Here is a 22,609-nt window from a genome sequence, read left to right on the forward strand (position 1 = left end):
TTTCAGGCTGAAAACATGCACCCAGTCTCCAGATTGGATTCTGTCCTCAATGGCAGGGTAGTTAGACATTCAGAAAGCATTTGGAAATGTTTTCTAGTGATATTTTATTTTAAATCCATGAAAATCCCTAATGCTCATCTTGCTTTTGTACTGTACTTCTAATCCTGTACCAAATCAGCCCTGTCCCCTCTCTTGGACTTTTTTATGGTATTTGTTAAATTCCTTCCATTTGCCAGGCCCTGTTGTCCCACATGGGGCTCAGCCTTAATCCCCATTTTAAAGATGAGGTAACTGAAGCCCAGAGAAATGAAGTGAGTTGCCCAAGGTCACACAGCAGACGAGTGGCAGAATCAGGATTAAAATCCAGGACAGTGCTCTATTCAGTAGGCCACACTGCTTCGTTGGAAGTTTAACAGGAAGATAATAAAATTATCACCACCACTCTGAAGAACTGTGGCAATATCCCTTTTGACTGTAAGATCATTATGAGCAGGGAATATGTCTGTTACTTCTGTTATATTTTATTCTCTCAGTGCTTAGAACGGTGCTCTGCACATAGTAAGGGCTCAATAAATACCCTTGTTTGATAAATAAGCACTTACATAGGTATATAATAATAATGGTGATGGTATTTAAGCATCTACTTTGTGCCAAGCAAAGCATTCGGGTGCAAACAAACAAATAGAGGTGGACAGCAATCAATTTCTATAGTTTCTCTTTCCCAAATTCATTTTGGGATAGCTGCTTAATTTAAGAAATAGTGCATATTCTGAGTGCCAGGTTAAGACTGAAGAAACAAATCTATAGGTAATATTAGGGTTAGTGTGTTTATTATAAAAATGATGATTATGCCTTGAGCCATCTTGAAACATTTTAGCGGTAGTAATTTAGTAAGTTTTTCATTACCGTCATCAGTATATGCAGTAGCTATCAGCAATGAGCACTTAGTACAGTATCTGGAACATAGTAAGTGCCTACTGCTAGCAGAGCTTTGTACTAGATGCTCCTAGTTCTGACATAAAAGAAAAATGGAAAGGTGGTACGACCTTCAGTATAGGGGTAGGGTGGGAGTGGGGAAGAGAAGCAGAAGGAGAGAGGAGGGAGGAGAGGCTAAAATTTCTAATGAATCCCTGATAGATGTGGGCATTAGAGACTCACCTCTCACTTTAATTAGTAGACTTTCAAATATAAAATCATTTTTCAGGGTTTTAATTGATAATCAGAAGAATTCACAATTTTTAGAAAGGCATTGTGTAAAAAGTCATGCTATGGGGGAGAGGGGTGACTAGAAAAATAGACCTTAAGCATGTAGAATGCAAATGTTTAAGGTAGTTAAGAAAAAGCAGTTTCACAGGTATATTGATGGCAAGTACTTCCCAATGTCAGTGAAAACCATGGCATAGTTTAGACAGCACAATCTTCTTGAGAAAAGATCATTGTTAATTAAACTGACATCTGAGAATTCCTGCAAATGGCAGCCGCCAAGCTAAATGCAGTTATTTTTAGAACACTCTGTGCCAACTATGAGTCATTTATTAGGGTTTAACGGATGAATCAATAGTCTGCTTCTTATGGCTACCTCTAAACATATTGTGTTCACATCTTCAGAGTAAAAGCTTTGAAAGCAAAAGACTTACCCAGGTGTGTGTGTGTGTATATAGTTATATATATACACACACATTTGTGTGTGTGTGCGCAACTTCGTGTGTGTGTGTGTATATATATATATATATAAAATAGGCATAATATACATATGTGTGTGTGTATTAAAAGAATAAAAAATTCATCTTCACTCTGTGTTCAGATGTGTGAAAAAGTCAACTTTGGTTGCAAAGATCCTGTTAATGAAGGAATGAAAAGCCCACTGCCTTAAAAATTGAAATTGAAATTGAAAAAATTGAAATCTGGAGTGAGCTCCCTAAAATCTCCTCCTCGTGTCCCCTGCTCCCTCTTACCCCCTCATCCGCACTCTCATTCTGCCTGGGGACCTCACAAGTGGTAATCTAGATTTATCTATAAATTGCATAAAACCATACACTTCAGATGCTTAATGATTTTATCAAGAAAATAAAATGGTAATTTTTAAATGGATCGAAACATGCACTCCTAATTTTTTTTAGAAAACAAAAGTTAGCATGGCTAGGCAGTGGACCTAGGGATATGTGGTACATAAATACATTGCTAGGAGCAGCAGGAGAGCCCAGGAAAGAACTTGGGAAAGGAACAGCCAAGTAGATTTTTTTCCCAGTTCTACATGCTTGGTCGTTCCCAGGATTAGCAGGAGACCAGCGAAGAGGCTGTCAGAGATGGAATCTCCAGAGATGTATCTCTCACTGGATATATGTCTCTTCCCATGTTCTCCTGGCCTTGTCTTTTCCATTCTTTCGACTCTTTCCCAATCTTCCCTGACTGCAGGTCCCCTTCACTTGTGGAATCCCGTAACCTAATTGAAGAAAATAAAAATTACAATGCTTTGTAACAAAACTCCAGATATGTAGCACTTTTTTAGGCTTCTTGAAGAATCACTTAATTCAGGCTTTATATATCTCTGTAAGAGACGCCTCATCTTCCCTCCCAAACCCGGTCCTCTCCCAGACTTCTCTATCACCGTGGATGGCACGACCATCCTTCCCGTCTCTCAGGCCCGCAATCTCGGTGTCATCCTTGATTCGTCTCTCTCGTTCACCCCACACATCCTATCCATTACCGAGACCTGCCGGTTTCACCTATACAATATCGCCAAGATCCGCCCTTTCCTCTCCACCCGAACGGCTACCTTACTGCTACGGGCTCTCGTTATATCCCGGCTAGACTACTGTGTCAGCCTTCTCTCTGACCTCCCTTCCTCCTCTCTCGCCCCGCTCCGGTCTATTCTTCACTCCGCTGTCCGGCTCATCTTCCCGCAGAAACGATCTGGGCATGTCACTCCCCTTCTTAAACAACTCCAGTGGTTGCCTATCAACCTCCGCTCTAAACAAAAACTCCTCACTCTGGGCTTCAAGGCTCTCCATCACCTTGCCCCTTCCTACCTCTCCTCCCTTCTCTCTTTCTACCACCCACCCCGCACGTTCCGCTCCTCCGCCGCCCACCTCCTCACCGTCCCTCGGTCTCGCCCATCCCGCCGTCGACCCCCGGGCCACGTCCTCCCGCGGTCCCGGAACGCCCTCCCTCCTCACCTCCGCCAAACTGATTCTCTTCCCCTCTTCAAAATCCTACTTAAAACTCACCTCCTCCAAGAGGCCTTCCCAGACTGAGCTCCTCTTCTCCCTCTGCCATCCCCCCTTTACCTCTCCGCAGCTAAACCCTCTTTTTCCCCTTTTCCCTCTGCTCCTCCACCTCTCCCTTCCCATCCCCACAGCACTGTACTCGTCCGCTCGACTGTATATATTTCCATTACCCTATTTATTTTGTTAATGCATTGTACATCGCCTCGATTCTATTTAGTTGCCATTGTTTTTACGAGATGTTCTTCCCCTCGACTCTATTTATTGCCATCGTTCTTGTCTGTCCATCTCCCCCGATTAGACCGTAAGCCCGTCAAACGGCAGGGACCGTCTCTATCTGTTGCCGACTTGTTCATCCCAAGTGCTTAGTACAGTGCTGTGCACATAGTAAGCGCTCAATAAATACTATTGAATGAATATGTAGGTCACCCAGGTGTGAGGAAGACTATAATATATCGATGTCCTGAATGACCGCTTCTGTCATCAGGAGTTCCATTCTGCCTGATCAGTTGTTATCTTCCGTAGATTGTGAACCCATGTGGGATAGGGGCTCTGACCTGATTATGTGCTCAACACAGTGCTTGGCACATAGTGCTTTACCAATACCTTATTTTTATCATAGCTTGGTGTGGCAGAATGTGTGTGAACTTCTTGTTCCCACCATCTCTCAATTCGGAGCAAGCTAGGAACCACTCAGTGCCCAGTAGGAGAGCAGGACAGCAGAAAGAATTTAATGTTCGTCAGATCTCCTTTTTTTCCACTCCTCCCTCCCCGCACCTCTCCCACTGTCAAGCAGAATTGCCCAACCCTGGGATCTGGGCTGTAAGCCTGTAGACTGTAGCTTGTGGGCAGAGAATGTGTCTGTTTCTTATTATATCGTCGTCTCCCAAGCGCTTAGAACAGTGCTCTGCATGCAGTAAGTGTTCAATAAATACGATTGACTGATTGAAATATCATATGCCCAAAGGTCACAGATCTAAGTGCATAGATGGCACACAAAGGAGGAGGAGCCAGGGAAAATCAATCAATCAGTGGTATTAAGTGTTAGCTATGTGCAGAATTAAACACTGAATTAAGCACTTGGGAAACTACGGTACAACAGAGTTAGCAGACCCGTACCTTGCCCACAGCGAACTATGAGTTTGCAGGAGGCCTTAATTGGGATAATCCTCTTGGAACAGATGTGACCTTAATATGGCTTTGAAGGTGGGAAGAGAGTGGGTCTTTCTTGCCCTTAATGAGGATAGTTTAATGAGTGTAAGAAGGTGCCAGAAGATAAACAGAAATTTAGCCACTAAATATTGGAGGTAGTATACTTTTCCAAGATTCCTCTTGGAACAAGACTTGGAATATATATGCTTTCTCCTGAACACCCCTTTAAAATCGTGGATAACACTTTACTGAATTAGAGTATCCGTGGGTGCTCTAGGAGATTTATAGGGGGATTGGGGTGATTTGCTATTCTTTCTTCTCTCTAGCAGCCACAGTCAATCTCTTGAGGGTTTTTTTCAGATTTTTATTCAGCGGTCAACTATTTGATTTTGTTTCTACCATATCACTTTCAGAAAGAAGGCTTATTTATGTAGTTTCCAGCAATACCTTTGCTTTAGGAGAAAAAAATGCATTAAACATTATAAATAATAGTTATAATTGTGTTATTCGTTACTATGAGTCAGACATCATATAAAGCGCTGGGGTGGATTCAAACAAATTGGGTTGGACAGAGTTCCTGTCCCATGTGGGCTTCAGGTCTCAACGTCCTCACAGTCTCATCGTCCATCATCCTGGCACTAGCAACCACCGTTTCAGTTGTTTTTTGGGTTTTTTTTAAAAGGATATTTCTTATGCACTTACTAGCTGCCAGGCACTGTACTAAGCACTGGGGTAGATACAAGATAAGCAAGTTGGACACAATCCAAGTCCCACATGGGGCTCACAGTCTTAATCCCCATTTGACAGATGAGGTAACGGAACCACAGAGAAGTAAAATGACTTGCCCAGGGTCACGCAGCAGACAAGTGGCAGAGCTGGGATTAGAGCCCATGACCTTCTGACTCCCAGGCTCATGCTCTATCCACTACACCGTGCTGCTTCTCCAAAAATACCACATTACCTTTTCTATTGCTCCCTTTTCATACTTGGTAAAAAGTGACTGTGTCTTCTAATTATTTGAATATTCATTTGGGGATACGATTTATTTTGCGGTCGGCCCCAGGGATTTGATGCACTGCAAGACTAGGCCGACGTGGCTGGAAAACCCAAGTTCTGGGTTAAGGAGGCAAAATCGAGCATGATGTTTTATGGGCTGTGGCAGGAAATTCTTGGGGATCAACACTCATTAGACGGCTTGACATGATTTTAGACATCTGGAGACTAATTAACTTGCTTCGGTGTCAATCCTTATCTAATCAGCTTCGGAATATTCAGCGAAGAAACGTTTACCGGCAGTAAGGGGGAAAGATGGCTGTATGCGTTCATGGGCAGGAAGGGAACTAAAGTAGAGGAAGAATCTTTGAAGTGCTTGTTTAGTATCACACACTACAATATAAGCTTCTGGGGTCTAGTGGATAGAGCACGGGCCTGGGAGTCAGAAGGACCTGGGTTCTAATTCTGGCTCCACCACTTGTCTGCTGTGAGATCTTGGGCAAGTCGCTTCCCTTCTCCATGCCCTCATCGGGAAAATGGGGATTAAGACTGTGAACCTTACATGGGACATGTTCTGTGGCCAGTCTGCCTAGCTTGTCTGTCTTGTCTGCATATAGTAAGCACTCATCAAACGACATTAAAAAAGGAAAAGGGATGGTCCACGAAATCAAGTTTCCAACACACTTTTCGTATTTAACATGAAAATGCAATCTAACCCTCAACTATCTATTCCCTCATGTGATTTATTTCTATGAATGTCTGTCTCCTCCTCTAGACTGTAAGCTCATTATGGGCAGGGAATGAGTCTGTTTATTCTATTGTACTCTCCCAAATGCTTAGTACAGTGCTCTGCACAGAATAAGCGTTCATATGATTGACAAGGACAGTGTCCAACCTGATGATCTTGTTTCTACCCCAGGTCTTAGTTCAGTGCCTGGCACAAAGTAAGACGTTAACAAATACAATCAAAGAATTCACCAGGCAACCAGTCAATCAGTGGTATTTATTGAACACCTACTGTGTACCGAGCACTGAAGTAAGCACTTGGGCGAGAACAGTAGAGTTGGTCAACATGAAGCCTGCCTTCATGGAGCTTTCAATTAGTAATGAAGTTAAGGAAGTGCCGCTACTTGTAGAAACAAACCTAAGTTTAAAATTTGTAAACTCAGTAAGCTTTGGTATAGAGACAGAAAAATATCTATTTGTTTAAAAGTAGGAGTGTGTTATCAAAGAAGAAAGAAACTCATAATGAGCAAAGTAAGCACCATGGCCTAGTGGGTAAAGCACTGGCTTGGTAGGGAGAAGGACTTGGGTTCTAATCCCCCATTCATCTGCTTTGTGACCTTGGGCAAGTCACGTGTCTTCTGTAGTACCTCAGTTACCTCACCTAGTAAATTGAGGATTAAGACTGTGAGCTGGTGATGTGGGAGATGGACTGTGTCCAATGTGTTTAGCTTGTGTCTACCCCAGTGCTTAGTAGAGTGTCTGGCACATGGGTGTGCCACAAAACTCCATTAATAAAAAAAAATAACCGTCCACCACATTAAATTAGACTAGTCCTGGTTCTTGTCCCAACAGGCAATTTCTCGCATCATTTTTTAAAAATTGTATTAAGTGCTTTCTGTGTACCACGTGCTGTATAAAGTGCTGGAGTAGATACAAGCTCATCAGATTGGACACTGTCCATGTCCCACATGGGTCTCATAGTCTTAATCTCCATTTTGCAGATGAGGTAACTGAGGCACAGAAAAGGTAAGTGATTAGCCCAAGGTCACACAGCAGACAAGTGGCAGAGTCGTGATTAGAACCTTCTGACTCCCGAGCCCAGGCTCTATCCACTAGGTTACTCTGCTTTTCAAGTCATTTGCAGCTTGTTCCAGATATGTTTGAATAGCCACAGTGGTGGAAGTTAATGGGGGAAACTTCCTGGAGGAGGTGGGATTTCAGGAGAGCTTTGAAGATGGAGGCGACTATAGTCAGGCGGATTTGAAAGGAGAAGTTTGATGTGGGGAGGGAATAAAGGGTGGGAAGCAGAAGTGTCAAGGACTAGATACAACTGAAAGGTGAAATTTAGAGGGGCCAAGAGAGTGATCTGGGGAATAATAATAATAATAATGTTGGTATTTAAGCGCTTACTATGTGCAGAGCACTGTTGTAAGCACTGGGGTAGATACAGGGTAATCAGGATGTCCCACGTGAGACTCAGTCTTAATCCCCATTTCCCAGATGAGGTAACTGAGGCATAGAGAAGTTGTGACTTGCCCACAGTCACCCAGCTGACAAGTGGCAGAACCAGGATTTGAACCCATGATCTCTGACTCCTAAGCCCGGGCTCTTTCCACTGAGCCACACTGCTTCCCGTGGAATAGTGGATGAAGAGAGCAGATACATAAGAAGGGAGAGTTGGTGAAGAGCCAGTGGGAATTTCAGTGCTTATCCTTACAGTAATTGATGGGTTGGGAGTCTCTGGTGAATTATATTCTCCTCATATTGACTTGAACTTTGGCTCTTAAATTTCCAAGGAGTTGAAATGACCGTAGAAAGGTTATCAGTACTGTGGAATGCTCGGAACAATCTTGAGTTGTGTACTGAAGTCTATTCCCCAGGTTAATTCAAAAGTTGGAGCTGAAAACTCTCCTTTTCTGTGGAAAATAATAGAATCTGTGAAATGATATCAAGCTGGGGCAGGAGGGAGCTGCCAAAATTTCTGCAACCAGTTTGCTAAAAAGAACTTTTTCCTAATAAATATCCATGTGTTTTATTGTTGAAGAAGTGAAAAGGATAGCAGAAATTTTGAAGAAATTGGAGATTTATTTTCCAGAAAGGATTTTCCCCTAAGTCGGTGACCCAGAAATCTGTAAAACACTTTTTTTCTGCACTGGTAGGATTAAAAATGCTCACTTTGACATGCCATTACACTGTAATTAATAATCTGGCAAGCAACTGTGCTAGTTACAGTAGCCTACGTGTGCAGGTTCCCACTGAAACATAAGGCTCTACTTTATATATGAATGACGAGTCCTTTTCATTGAACCGGATGCAACTTTATTCCCATAAAAGCGGGTTGGAAAACTCTCTTCAGCTGGTTTTAAGATTTTTTGAAAATGCAGTTCTTGCGAATTGGTGTAAACTAGCTTGAGCTCACCATTGAGTCTAGAAAAATAATACAGAACTGGTAGCTCATGTTGAATAGGGGAGGTGAGAGGGAAAAATTGATAATGAGAAAAACACAAGGGTGGTAAGAACAAGGACAGTCTGTGGGGGTTTTTTTAGTCCTTTTTGGATTTTTTTTATTGTATTTGTGAAGCGCTTACTATGTGCCAGGCACTGAACTAAGCACTGGGATAGATACAAGCTAATCAGGTTGGACGTAGTACCTGCCCAACATGGGGTTTACAGTCTTAATCCCCATTTAACAGGTAAGGTAACTAAGGCACAGAGAAGTGTAGTGACTTGCCCAAGGTCACACAGCCAAGTAGCGGCGCTGGGTTTAGAACCCAGGTCCTTCTGACTTTCAGGCCTGTGCTCTATAATAATATTGATGGTATTTGTTAAGCGCTTACTGTGTGCCAAGCACTGTTCTAAAAGCACTGGGCTAGTTACAAGGTAATCAGGTTGTCCCACCTGGGACTCACAGTCTTAATCCCCATTTACACGTGAGGTAACTGAGGCACAGCGAAGTCAAGTGGCTTGCCCGAGGTCACACAGCAGACCTGTGGCGGAGCCAGGATTAGAACCCATGACCTCGTGACTCCCAGACCCGTGCTCTACCCACTACGCTCTGTTGCCTCTACCCACTAAGTCATGCTGTCTTAAGCATGTTTTATCAGGTGGCCTGTCTGGCCTGCTTTTTTTTTTTTACAAGGCCACAAAGTTCAGATTAAAAACGTAATTCCAGAGTTACTTGACTCTTCTGGGAATGTACAATTTTTACATTAAAATAATTCAATGTAAAAATTGATTTTTTATTGAATTATTATTTTACCTCATATTAGCGATGTCAGGATTTTGCTTATTCCCCCTGTATTTTTCAGGTTATAATTTAGCAGGGAAGCTCATTCTCCAAAGTAGTGAAACGTTTCGTAAGTATGCTATTTCTAGCCGTATAACATCCGATGGTAACAGATTCCATATGTTTCCACCACCTACTGTGTGAAGTACTGATTCCTTTTGTCTGTGTCGAAACTAATCGCTGGCAAGCTTTAATGGAAATCTAGTGTTCTAATTTTTGTGTGTGTTTTGGAGAATAGTAATTGTGTTTGTCCCTCCACAGCCTTCACACAGGTCGCTTTTCAGCCTCGCTTCTCATACTAACGAGTCCTACCCTTTTCAACCTACTCTGAGTGATCATCATCCTGGCATTAACAACCACAGTTTCAGTGGTTTTTGGGTGGTTGATTTTTTTTTTAAGATATCTGTTATGCACTTATGTGCCAGGCACTGATGTACTCCACATATACTTCTCCCGTTGTCCTCCCCCGATTAGACTGTAAGCCCGTCAATGGGCAGGGATTGTCTCTCTCTGTTGCCGATTTGTACATTCCAAGCGCTTAGTACAGTGGTCTGCACATAGTAAGTGCTCAATAAACACTATTGAATGAATGAATGAATGAAAGGTTTAGGGGTCACAGCTGAGGGAGACGAGATAGAGGTTCAGTGAGTAGTTTGACATTAGTAAAGTGAGCGTGCTGCGTCATACACACTTAACAAATACAAAATATAATATAATATAATACAAGATATAGTCAGTATCAAACTCCTAGAGTTTCTATCGACTATATCCACCCGAAACTCCTTACCATCGGCTTTAAAGAACTTAATTAGCTCTCCCCCTCCTACCTTTCCTTGCTGATCTCCTATTTCAACCCAACCCACACACTTTGCTCCTCTAATGCCAATCTACCCACTGTTCCTCGGTCTCACCTTTCTCACTGCAAACCCATCGCCCCCGTCCTCCTCTGGTCTGGAACTCCCTCCCTTTTTGTATTCGACAGACCACCACTCTACCTATCAACAAAGCCCTACTAAAATCACATCCCCTCCATGAAGCCTTCCCTGACTTACCCTCCTAGTCACCCTCCCTTCCATGTCACCTATCCACTTGGGTCTGCGCCCCTCAAACCCTTTGAGTTCTCACCTCAGACCCACAGCCCTTGTGTACATATCCATCTGTAATATCATATAATATCTGTGTCCCCCTCTAGTCTGCTAGCTCATTTTGAGCAGGGATTATGCCTACCTCTTTCTATCGCATTGTCCTCTCCCACTAAATAAATACCACTGATTGATTCTTGTGTATGTACCTCAAGAGCACAGTCATCTGCGTATAGCAAGCCATTTCTGAACCATTGTTTCAAAGACTTCTCGTGGCCTTTTGGGTTGGAACCATTTTCCTGTGTCCCAGAACTGTCCTCCGACTCAGGTTTCCCAAATCTCTTGCTGCATCCTCAAGTACGGCAGCTTAGAATAGGTTGAACGGGATTCCGCCTACCACATAGACCTCCTTCGCTTTGTTAGTGATAGGGAAAGGATCAGAGACAGAGCTTTCGATTCTGACAAGCACCTTCACCGTCAATCAATCGACAGACTTGTCAACAAGGAAAGCGGTGTCTGAAGATTGTAAGGCAACTTAAGTTGTCAGATCAGGAGATGATATCTGTCAGTTGGGGGAAGTTGAGTACCGATAAAGATGAATGAAAATAAAAACAGGATTTTTGTGGTACCATCATATCACTGTTTTTGAAATACTTTAGCGAACGCGGAGTCTAACGGTGAAGCCCTCAGCATCATCTGCACCATTTCAAAACAAGATTTCTCAGAAGCAATTTAATTTAATGATGGTGAATTGTTAAAACCAGCCGATACCTCTGTCTTAAACCATTCACACTATAGTTCTTCTTCTGTTCACTAATAGGAGTATTTTTACTGTTAACAGACAAGCCTCTTTTTAATCACCTCAATCATGGAAGTAGAAATAATGATAATTGCATTTCCAGAACTGGTGCAAATGGCAATAGTATTATCTCCCACACTTTCCTGTATACTTTTATTGGTTTTGAGAATGTTTTCTTCTCCTACTTTCAGGTTGGGTGGGACTATATCGGCTTACAAGATAGTGCCAGATGAAATAGAAGAAATCAAGGTACAGTATGATATACGTCTTTAAGTTCTCTAAGGGGACAGGGAACCTGGGGATGGGAAGAAATGAAAGGATTGTTTTGTAGTTTCGTTCGATCCCCAGCCAATAATTCACTCAGTGGAATTACAGATGAATGTGTCAAATGTTACATGCTGGCTTTGTCACTCACAAATATTCTCAAGAAAAATGTTGTGCTAAGAAGGATCCATTTGTAGTCAAATTCAATTAATACACCCCATTATTTTATAATGGCAAGGTCATATTTTGGCAAATATTGTGTTAAGAGAAATTGTAGAACACACCTTGGCCTCTACCCAACGCTGTGTAGATGTGCATAATCAAAACTTCCAACCCCTTACTGCGCTCTATTCGAGACAGTAGCTCATTGCCTGAAGAAAAGATTCCAATATGTCATCACTTTCTATTGCAAATTCTTAGTGAAAACCTGCATTCCGGTAGAATTGAGTGCAGTTAATGTGCATTCATGGGGTGCTTGGCACTATACTCTGTTATACTATAATCTTCAAATGCTTAGTGCAGTGCTCTGCACACAAGCGCTCAGAAAATATGAAAGATATACAGGTATGGAGCATAAGAGTGTAATGCATAGAGAAAGTCCTTTCTGTAATTCAAGATGTTGCGGTCTAGTTTACGTAGAACAGTGTATTTGAGAAAGATACAAAAAGTTAAATTTTAAAAACAAAGGTATACAGAAGTATATAAAAATCTGCTCTCAGCTTCAGGAGATTTCTTTGCAAAAAAAGGGCTTAGGTAGGTTTTATCTGGATGGAGACAGGGCATGCTAAAGGAAAAAAATTGTACAAATGTTTTTTCAACTGTTTCTGTTCTTTGTTTCATCGTGTTCTGGCCATATGTGAATGTCATTATTTGGGTTTGTAGTGACTCTTCTCAGTGTCCGTGTCTATGGGAACACCCACAGTGAAGACCGCCGGTTCCCAAACAAGAGACCCATGGGCAGGGAGTTTTCTTTATCCTTATGAGTTATCTAACAGTGCAGCAATTTTCAAGGCGCTACCCAGAGAAGCTGGCTGCTCACAACGTGCTTCTTGTCCTAGCTCACCCCTCACCTCCCTCTGTCCTCTCTACCAGTAGTGGCTTCTTTCCCTGCATTTCCTCCCACAGTCTCCCTCCTGCTGGTTTTTCAGCACCATAGATAAATTAGCGAGTTTTATCTGCTGATTGCTAATCATATTGCTATCTTCATTTAAAATAAGGACAGGATCTATAATAGGGCATGTAGAGGCATAGTATTTGCGAGCTCTTCCATCTGAATATACCCAAATTGGTTTATAAAAGAACTTATTCTTGTTAGAAAAGTATCATCTGAACTCCTCAGCTCATGTATTTAGCATAATAGTTTCTTTTCCCCCTTCATCTTCTAAACATTGGGTTTTTGTACAATTCAAACATTCAAAAGGTTTCCAAATTTAGGTCATATCAAAGAATGAAAATGCAATCTAAATCATAATTGCTGAATGTCATTTTTGGTCAATAAAAGCCAATAATTGAAATATAATTTAAAATGATAAGCTTCCATTTAGTGGAATTAGTATCCCAAGCACCGTTTTAACAATAATAGTATCATTAATAATAGTTGTGGTATTTGTTAAGCACTTACTATGTGCCAGGCACTATACTAAGCACTGAGGGGATACAAGCAAATCGAGTTGGATACAGTCCCTGTCCCACACCGGACTCAAAGTTTTAATACCCATTTTACAGATGAGGTAACTGAGGCCCAGAAAAGTGAAGTGACTTGCCCAATGTCTCACAACAGACCCGGGGCAAAGTCAGGACTAGAACCCAGGTGCTTCTGTCTCCCAGGCCCATGCTCTATCTACTAGGCCATGCTGCTTTTCATGTTTTGCATGAGGAGCTGGAAGGTTTCTTAAGTTCTGACTTTGAAGTTGCACTTACAGGTGAATTGATTCAACTGAACCATCAACCAAAAGGTATTAAGTGCTGTGGAGGCGGAGATAAAACCTTGATTTTTAATTTCTCCCATGATCTGTTGGGGTTTTTCAAAGCAAATACGAGGGAAAATTTGTGGTCTTTTCCCATTTAAGAAAGTTAGACCAAGAGTTTTGTTTCACAGAAATTACAGAATCAATTAGAGTATAGCTGCACTATGTAATATTTGAAGCATTACTATTTAGGGCTAAGTAGCCTCTTAGGACTCAACTATAAATCATATTATTCTAAAATGATTTGATGCAGCTTTGAGTATATGCTGTCTGTGAAAACCTCAACACTATTGCTACTCAATGGTCTCCACATGAACCCACAGAATTCAAGCCTTTCATAGTGCTTCAAATGAAGGGAAAACAAAGTGCTCAGTAGAAATGGGCAAGAATTCATAAGCTAAATCACAGAAAAAGACCAGCTAAACTTCAAAGAAGCCCAAAGAAGTCTCTGGAAAAGGTCTAAATCTACTAGCGATGTCTCATCTTTTTTCTTTAATGGTATCTATTACGCACTTCCTATAAGTTCTAACTGCTGGGTAGATACAAGGTAATCAAATTGGACACAGTCCCTGTCCCACATAGGGATCACAGTCTAAATTAATGCTTTATTAATTCTGTCTTCTTGTCTTACTCAAGCTCAGGTGACAAGACAGGAATAAATACAACAAAACCTGGAGAAGTCAGCCTTACCAGCAAGACTTGTAAGAAACGTGGAGGATAATAAAGAACTCAATTAGTAACAGTAATATTTATTGGACACTCACTGTGTGCAGGGCACTGGGAAAGAAAACACAAGTGAGAATCAGAAACAGTCTCTGGCCCTCAGGAGGCTCATCGCTTAGAAGTGCCCAGCACTTAAATCAGTGCTTGGCACATAGTAAGCGCTTAATAGATACCATTTATCATCATTATTATTGTCTGGCAAGAGACTTAAGGGCTAACACTAAGAGAACATAAAGAGAAAAACAAAGAACAGAATTTCAGACTTCTCGCAGCTCACACCGGTAGCCCCAGTGACCACCACACAGCAGTTGCCAGAGCCTTCCTGGGGATTTGTAGAGTTGACATACTGCAGGTGGTTTCCTCATTCCCGATAGGGTTGGTGCCAGGCAGGGTGGGACGGAGGTCCCTCGGTGACGTGCGGGAACCCTGAGTGGGGCAGTCGGGTGGTCTGGGAGAGGAGGGCATCCGGGCCCCGGGGTGTTGGGGAGGGGTGGATTCCCTTGGCCGTTTGGTGGAGAGTAGGAAGGAGAGCAGAAGGAATGTTTTAAAAATTCAGAGAACAGCTTCAAAAAATGAAGCAGAATTATAGTCTGCTACGTGACAGGTAGGCCAGTTTAGCAGGAGGCCAGAGACACGTGACGTTTGGCAAAAATACGTTGCTTGGTGAAGGTGAAAGATTCCACACCTCAAAAAGAAATGGTTCAGTTTCATAATAATTATAATGGTATTTGTTAAGCGCTTACTATGTGCCAAGGGTTGTTCCAAGCAGTGGGGTAGATACAAGGCAATCAGGTTGTCCCACATGGGGCTCACAGTCTTAATTCTCATTTTACAGATGAGGTAACTGAGGCACAGACAAGTGAAATGGCTTGCCCAAGGTCCCACAGACAAGTGGCAGATGGATTTTTCCCCTCTTAGAGGATAGCATAGATGGATGTGAATGCAAACCCACCCTGCCTCTGAAGTACATCAGAACCGGAACACAGAGAGAATCACAGACGTATTCTAATTTCGACTTTGATTTCAAAAATTCTGTTGGCCTGGTAAAAATAGACGAAGATAGATCCTTTTTGGGACTAGGTTCTATTTAAATCTTTATTGATGATCTGAAAGAAGGAATTAAGTACATGCTCATCAAACTTACAGGTGATATTAAATTGAGAGGAGTCACTGACTTTGGAAGACAGGAATAGAATGCACAATGACAAAGACAAATGGAAAAGTAGGCCTACAAAATCAAGGTGAAACTACATAGAAACAAGAAAAGATTCACGTGGTACAATAGATAATCCGCAGTACGAGATTGTTCTTCAAAGGCTCTCTACGAGGTTTCTCCATAACCTTGCTATGGGCAGGGAACGTGTCTACAATCTCCGTTTTTTCATACGATCCCAAGTGCTCTGCACGTAGTAAGTACTCGATAAATGCCCCTGATTGGTTGATTACGTCAGCCCCCTTTAATTTTTGTGTCTTGGCTCTCACCCTTCCCGCCTCCCAAACCTACCTCCTAGTTGTACTGTGCTCTTGAGTCCTCTTCCTCTGGTGACTTCAGAAGCAGCGTGGCTCACTGGAAAGAGCATGGGCTTTGGAGTCAGAGGTCATGGGTTCGAACCCCGGCTCTACCACTTGTCAGCTGTGTGACTTTGGGCAAGTCACTTAACTTCTCCGCCCCTGTCCTCTCCCCCTCCCTTCAGGCTCGCATCTCCTCCTGCCTCCGGGACGTCTCCACCTGGATGTCTGCCCGCCACCTAAAACTCAACATGAGCAAGACTGAGCTCCTCATCTTCCCTCCCAAGCCCGGTCCGCTCCCAGACTTCTCCATCACCGTGGATGGCACGACCATCCTTCCCGTCCCGCAGGCCCGCAATCTCGGTGTCATCCTTGACTCGTCCCTCTCGTTCACCCCACACATCCTATCCGTTACCAAGACCTGCCGGTTTCACCTCTACAATATCGCCAAGATCCGCCCTTTCCTCTCCACCCAAACGGCTACCTTACTATTACGGGCTCTCGTTATATCCCGGCTAGACTACTGTGTCGGCCTTCTCTCTGACCTCCCTTCCTCCTCTCTCGCCCCGCTCCGGTCTATTCTTCACTCCGCTGCCCGGCTCATCTTCCCGCAGAAACGATCTGGGCATGTCACTCCCCTTCTTAAACAACTCCAGTGGTTGCCTATCGACCTCCGCTCCAAACAAAAACTCCTCACTCTAGGCTTCGAGGCTCTCCATCACCTTGCCCCTTCCTACCTCTCCTCCCTTCTCTCTTTCTACCGCCCACCCCGCACGCTCCGCTCCTCTGCCGCCCACCTCCTCGCCGTCCCTCGGTCTCGCCTATCCCGCCGTCGACCCCTGGGTCACGTCCTCCCGCGGTCCTGGAACGCCCTCCCTCCTCACCTCTGCCAAACTGATTCTCTTTCCCTCTTCAAAACCTTACTTAAAAATCACCTCCTCCAAGAGGCGTTCCCAGACTGAGCTCCTCTTCCCCCTCTACTCCCTCTGCCATCCCCCCTTTACCTCTCCGCAGCTAAAGCCTCATTTTCCCCTTTTCCCTCTGCTCCTCCACCTCTCCCTTCCCATCCCCACAGCACTGTACCCGTCTGCTCAACTGTATATATTTTCGTTACCCTATTTATTTTGTTAATGAATTGTACATCGCCTTGATTCTATTTAGTTGCCATTGTTCTTACGAGATGTTCTTCCCCTTGACGCTGTTTAGTGCCATTGTTCTTGTCTGTCCGTCTCCCCCGAATAGACTGTAAGCCCGTCAAACGGCAGGGACTGTCTCTATCTGTTGCCGACTTGTTCATCCCAAGCGCTTAGTACAGTGCTCTGCACATAGTAAGCGCTCAATAAATACTATTGAATGAATGAATGAATGAACTTCTCGGTGCCTCAGTTACCTCATCTGTAAAATGGGGATTAAGACTGTGAGCCCCACGTGGGACAACCTGATTCCCCTGTGTCTACCCCAGCGCTTAGAACAGTGCTCGGCACATAGTAAGCGCTTAACAAATACCAACATTATTATTATTATTATTTCCCCATTCCTAGACCTCACTTTCTCTTTGGTTCCACTAGACCACAGGTCTCTCGATCTCCAAAACCTTCCTGAAGCCCTACCTCCTCTAGAAATCCTTCCCCAATTAATTCCCTCGACCCTAAATCCTTTTAGAGAGGCAGCCTATCCCAGTGGAAAGAACTCAGGCCCAGGAGTCAGAGGACCTGGATTCTAATTCTGACTCTGCCACTTGTCTGCTGAATGACCTTACAGCAATCAACTGGCAAATGGGTAAATTCAACTACCTGGTTACCTGGAAGCTGAATTCTAAGCACTTGTAAATTGATTGCGTTGGTTTCCTAAGTTGTCGTAAGGCACTCCAGCCGAAGAATCAGAGACGGTGTCTGGCTCCTTTTTGTTTTCCTACACATTTCGTATGATAGAACCTGTACTATTTCAACTGTTTTCAAATCACCCCCACTGAAACAATTTTAACAGTGCAACTTTTTTTTTTTTTGAGAACATAGAGGTTTGCAGGATTGCAAGTACCTTGTTTTGGAAGAAATATGTGTTCTTTCTTTTGGGCAGACATTTATTAGAGTAGTGGGTTGAGCCGAGTTCAACAGTACAGGATGTAGAGAATCTGAGACAGAGCAAAAAGCAATAAAATGATAGGATGGAAAGCAGCTTCAAAGAACAAAGGCTAAAGAAAATGGAATTATTTCACCTAGAGGAGAAAAGGTTAAGGGATGGTTAAATTATTTAATTGAATCCTTTGAAGAATTTATATGGGGAAGATACTATTCCTGGTGCCTACCTAGAACCAAACGGCATGGCCTAGTGGATTGAACACAGGCCTGGGTGTCAGATGGTCTTGGGTTTTAATCATTCATTCTTTCAATAGTATTGAGTGTACTAAGAGCTTTTGGAATGTGTAATTCGGCAACAGATAGAGACAATCCCTGCCCATTTACAGGCTTACAGTCTAATCGGGTGAGATGGACAAAAACAGAAGCAATAAATAGAATCAAGGGGATGTACGTCTCATTAACAAAATAAAGAGGGTAATTCAATCCCAACTCTACCATTTGTCTGCTGATAGACTTTGAGCAAGTCAGGTCAGTTCTCTGGGCCTCCCTGTGGGACATGGACTGTGTCCAACTTGATTAGCTTGTATCTACCCCAGCTCTTAGTACACATAGTAAGCACATATAAGCGCTTAACAAATACCATAAAAAGGGAAGAAGAAATGGGTTTCAGTTAAAGCAAGAAGCTGCCCAGCAACATCAAAGAAGCTGCTCTTCAAATGCAACCAGCAAATGGGTACTTCGACAGAATACTGTATCTGTCAATTATCAAGGCTATAGGCTCTGGGAGTAGACAACACCAGGATTGGTTGGCTAAGCTTTGGTTGGTAAGATCAGAGGTCTACCTTCAGCTCAGGGGGCTGTGCATCCTTAAGGATAATTACGGACAATAACCCCAGGGCATGAGGAATCATTTAAGGAACAGGAGTGCAAAATGGTAGGAGGGCAAGCCTGAAGACAGCCAAGTCTCTTCAGAGTAAATCAAACCACAAACTTTTAGGCATCCTTGAACACTTCAACAGTTTCTCCTCAAACCACCTTCCACCATTGAGGATGTGGTCCTAAAAGAACAGGTAATTTGCCAACCTCTGCTCCTTGCTCTAACATTTAAGTAAGTCGTAATTGAAGTTACAGTTCTGAAGAATAATAAGCTTTTGGACCTGATGGTTAATTGACTGAGTCTTATATAGAGGAGGGTGATCTGCTCATGTACCTGTACAAGTACGATGTCAAAAGACTGAAGAAATCTCACAGGATTTCAAAACGCGAACATTATAAGCTCACTGAGAATGAACAAAGAGGAAGCTGACTGGAATTTTATGGAATTTCATTCCCCTTCTTGCAAGATATTAGCCGGAATCTCCTTGGATGAGTTACTAATAATAACCAGCAGCATGGTATTTGTTAAGTCTTACTATGTGCCAGGCACTATACTTTGCAGTGGGTTGGATACAGCAAATTGGGTTGGGGACAGTCCCTGTCTCACATGAGGCTCACCGTCTTAACCCCCATTTTACAGATGAAGTTACTGAGGCACAGAGAAGTGAAGTGACTTGGCCAAGGTCGCGGAGCAGACAAGTGTCAGAGCAGGGATTAGAATCCCTGCTGACTCCCAAACCTGTGCTCTTATCTAGTAGGCCAGGCTTCTTCCCCAAAGAGTATTACTAAGCATTGATAGTAACAATAGTGATAATATTTGTATTTTTTAAATGGCTACTAGGTGCCAGGCATTAAACTAAACACTGGATTAGAGTGGGCATAGTCACTGGAATCACATGGGGCTCACAAGTCATGTGGCTCAGTGGAAAGGACACGAGTTTGGGAGTCAGAGGACATGGGTTCTAATCCCGGCTCTGCCGCTCATCTGCTGTGTGACCTTGGTCACGCCGCTTAACTTCTCTGTGCCTCAGTTCCCTCATCTGTAAAATGGGGATGAAGACTGTGAGCCCCGTCTGCGACAACCTGATTACCTTGTATGCACCCCAGTGCTTAGAACCGTGCTTAGCACATAGTAAGTGCTTAACAAATACCATCCAAAAGAAGGTACGATCATCCAAACTGAGAAACACATACATAAACAGACAATATTTGTACATATCCTACTGTTAATAGTGAAACTCCACAAACAATGTAAATAATTATAAATAATGTAAATAATCTCATGTAAGTTCATGAGATTTCAACAGAAATCTGATATTATTTCAGCGCAGCTCAGTGTTAGTACTATGAAGACAAATCCTTTTGGTTTTTTGCAGGAGGGTGATTTTTGATGTATAAGAGTATTTGGATTTTTCTTTCCCACCTGAAATTCTTATTTGATTCATGACTTCAGAGTGAATACATTAACCTGCTCATAAGAAAACTGCAGTTCACTGGGGATGACCTCATTGAACTTTGATAACTTATAATAAATTTTAAATCATTTTAAAACTACCTTTTACTCAGAAAAAATGGGTCCATTATCGACTAAATAAGCTTGTTGAAGAAAACCTGCTCAGTAAAAAGATACATTTAATGAAACAAAGTGGAAGAGTAACATTTTATTGCTTCATTTATACTGTACCGAAATGGCTCTGTCAAGATGTTTTGTCCACAGCTAATCTGGATATCGGTGTTTGAGAGTGCCACCATCCCTGAAATTATTATCTCTAGCCATCTTGCTTGGTTCCGTTAAAAAACTCATGAGTTTACTGTCAGGTTCCCAGTGTTGACTAGAACACAAACATAACTATAATTCCGTTAGATCAACTATGTCAGAATGCTATGAGAAATGTATTATGTTGGGTAAAAGCAATAAGGAAGGTTAAAAAAGAATGGGCACAGTATTTGATTTAAACACTGCTTGTCAAATATTAGCTTCTTTATCTGCTTGTACTGTGTTGTATTAAAAATGGAAGTCCATTCTGGAAAAGGGAAGATAAAGTGTTCATTTACTGAATCCTTTTTTTAAACTGGAATTGATCATTGTTCACGATTCTGATATTTCAGATAAAGACACAACTTTCCAGAGGAGATGGAGCAGATCAGATTAGGTTATTTCCATTTTCTTAAAAATAATGAAGTTCCTTTTTTTGTCCATCTTGAGCGTAAACCAAAATACAGATAAAAGTATGACTCCCTCTACTTAGAACTTGAGCCTCAAGAGGGACAGGGACTTGGTCCAACCTAATTGTCTTGTATCTACCCCAGCACTTAATTCAGTGTTTGGCATTCAGTAAATGCTTAACAAGTATGATTTGAAACAAAATTTAACTCATAGTGAAATTCTCAGTATAGTAAGAAGAGGCAAGGGCTTTATTGTAATAGCATCATCCCCACCAAGAACAGTCTACTATTTACTGAGCTTTATACAATCAGTTTTTATTACAATCGGTATTTATTGAGCTTTTGTTGTTTGCAGAACCCTCAAGGCTCAGATCTGGGTCTCCTTCTGTTCTCCATCTACATCCACTCTCTTGGAGAACTCATTTGCTCCCATGACTTCAATGACCATCTCTCCGCAGATGATTCCCAAATCTAAATCTCCATCTGTGGTCTCTCTCTTTCTCTGAAGTCTCGCAGTTCCTCCTGCCTTTAGGACATTGCTACTTGGATGTTCATTCAATTGTATTTATTAAGCACTTACTATGTGCAGAGCACTGTATTACGCGCTTGGAATGTACAATTTGGCAACAGATAAAAACAGTCCCTGCCTAATGACGGGCTCACAGTCTAAACGTTTTACTGACACCTTAAACTTAATCTGTCTAAAGAAGAACTCCTTATCTTCTGACCTAAACCCTGTCCTTCCCTGACTTTCCCATCATTGTGGACAGCACCACCATCCTCCCTGTCTCTCAAACCTGTAACCTGGGTGCTGTCCTTGCCTCCTCTCATTCAACCCACGCATTCACTCTGTCACCAGATCCTGTCAGTTCTACCTTCACGGCATCCCTAAAATCTACCCCGCCCTCTCCCTCCAAACTGCTACACGTTAACCCAAGCATTTATCATATCCTGCCTTCATCGCTCCAATCAGCCTCCTTGCTGATCTCCCGGTCTCCTGTCTCTCCCCACTCCAGTCCATACCTTGCTCTGCTGCCAGGATCATTTTTCTCCAAAACCATTCAGGTCATGTTTTCCCAGTCCTCAAGAACCTCCAATGGTTGCTCATCAACCTCCACCTCAAACAGAAACTCCCTACCATTGGCTTTAAGGCAGTCAGTCACCTTGCTCCCTTCCACGTTACCTCCCTGATTTGCTTCTACAACCTAGCCAGCACACTCTGCTCCCCTAATGCCACCCTGCCTCAATCTCGTCTATTCCACCGCTGACTTCTCACTCACATCTTGCCACCTCTGGCTTGGAACCCCCTTCCCATCTGGCAGACGATGACTGCCCCCACCTTCGAAGCCATATCAAAGGCACTATCTCCTTCAAAAGGCTTTCCCTAAACCCCACTTTCCTCCTCCTCCACTTTCTTCTGCATCATCTTTACCCTTGGCTTTGCACTCTTATTTCACCTTTCTGTCAGTCCCACAGCAGTTACCTACATATCCATAATTCATTTATTTATACTAGTGTCTATCTTCACCTAGAATTTAAGCCCATTGGCAATAGGGAATGTGTATACCAACTCTGCACACTTTCAAGCTTTTAGTACAGTGCTCTGTACATAGTAAACACTCAATAAATATGACTGAGAGAAAATTGAAGTATGGACTGGACAGGGAAGAGTCAAAAGGCAGGGAGGTACATGAGGAGGCTGATGCAGTAGTTGAGATGGGATATAGGTGCCCGAACCAGTGTAATGGAGGCTTGTTTGGAAAC

General features: G+C 42.8%; 1 protein-coding gene across 7 annotated transcripts in view; it reads left to right on the forward strand.

Moving 5' to 3' along the window:
- GPHN (gephyrin) overlaps window positions 1–22,609 on the forward strand; it is a 684,869-nt gene that overhangs the window by 292,858 nt on the left and 369,402 nt on the right. For all 7 annotated transcript variants that reach the window (XM_029059894.1, XM_029059899.2, XM_029059912.2 and 4 more), the window contains exon 3: window positions 11,454–11,511. In XM_029059894.1, coding sequence (XP_028915727.1) covers window positions 11,454–11,511 — 58 coding nt within the window. The remainder of the gene's footprint in view (window positions 1–11,453; window positions 11,512–22,609) is intronic.

Source organism: Ornithorhynchus anatinus, chromosome 1 (genome assembly GCF_004115215.2).
Source record: "Ornithorhynchus anatinus isolate Pmale09 chromosome 1, mOrnAna1.pri.v4, whole genome shotgun sequence".
Classification (NCBI taxonomy): Eukaryota; Metazoa; Chordata; class Mammalia; order Monotremata; family Ornithorhynchidae; genus Ornithorhynchus; species Ornithorhynchus anatinus.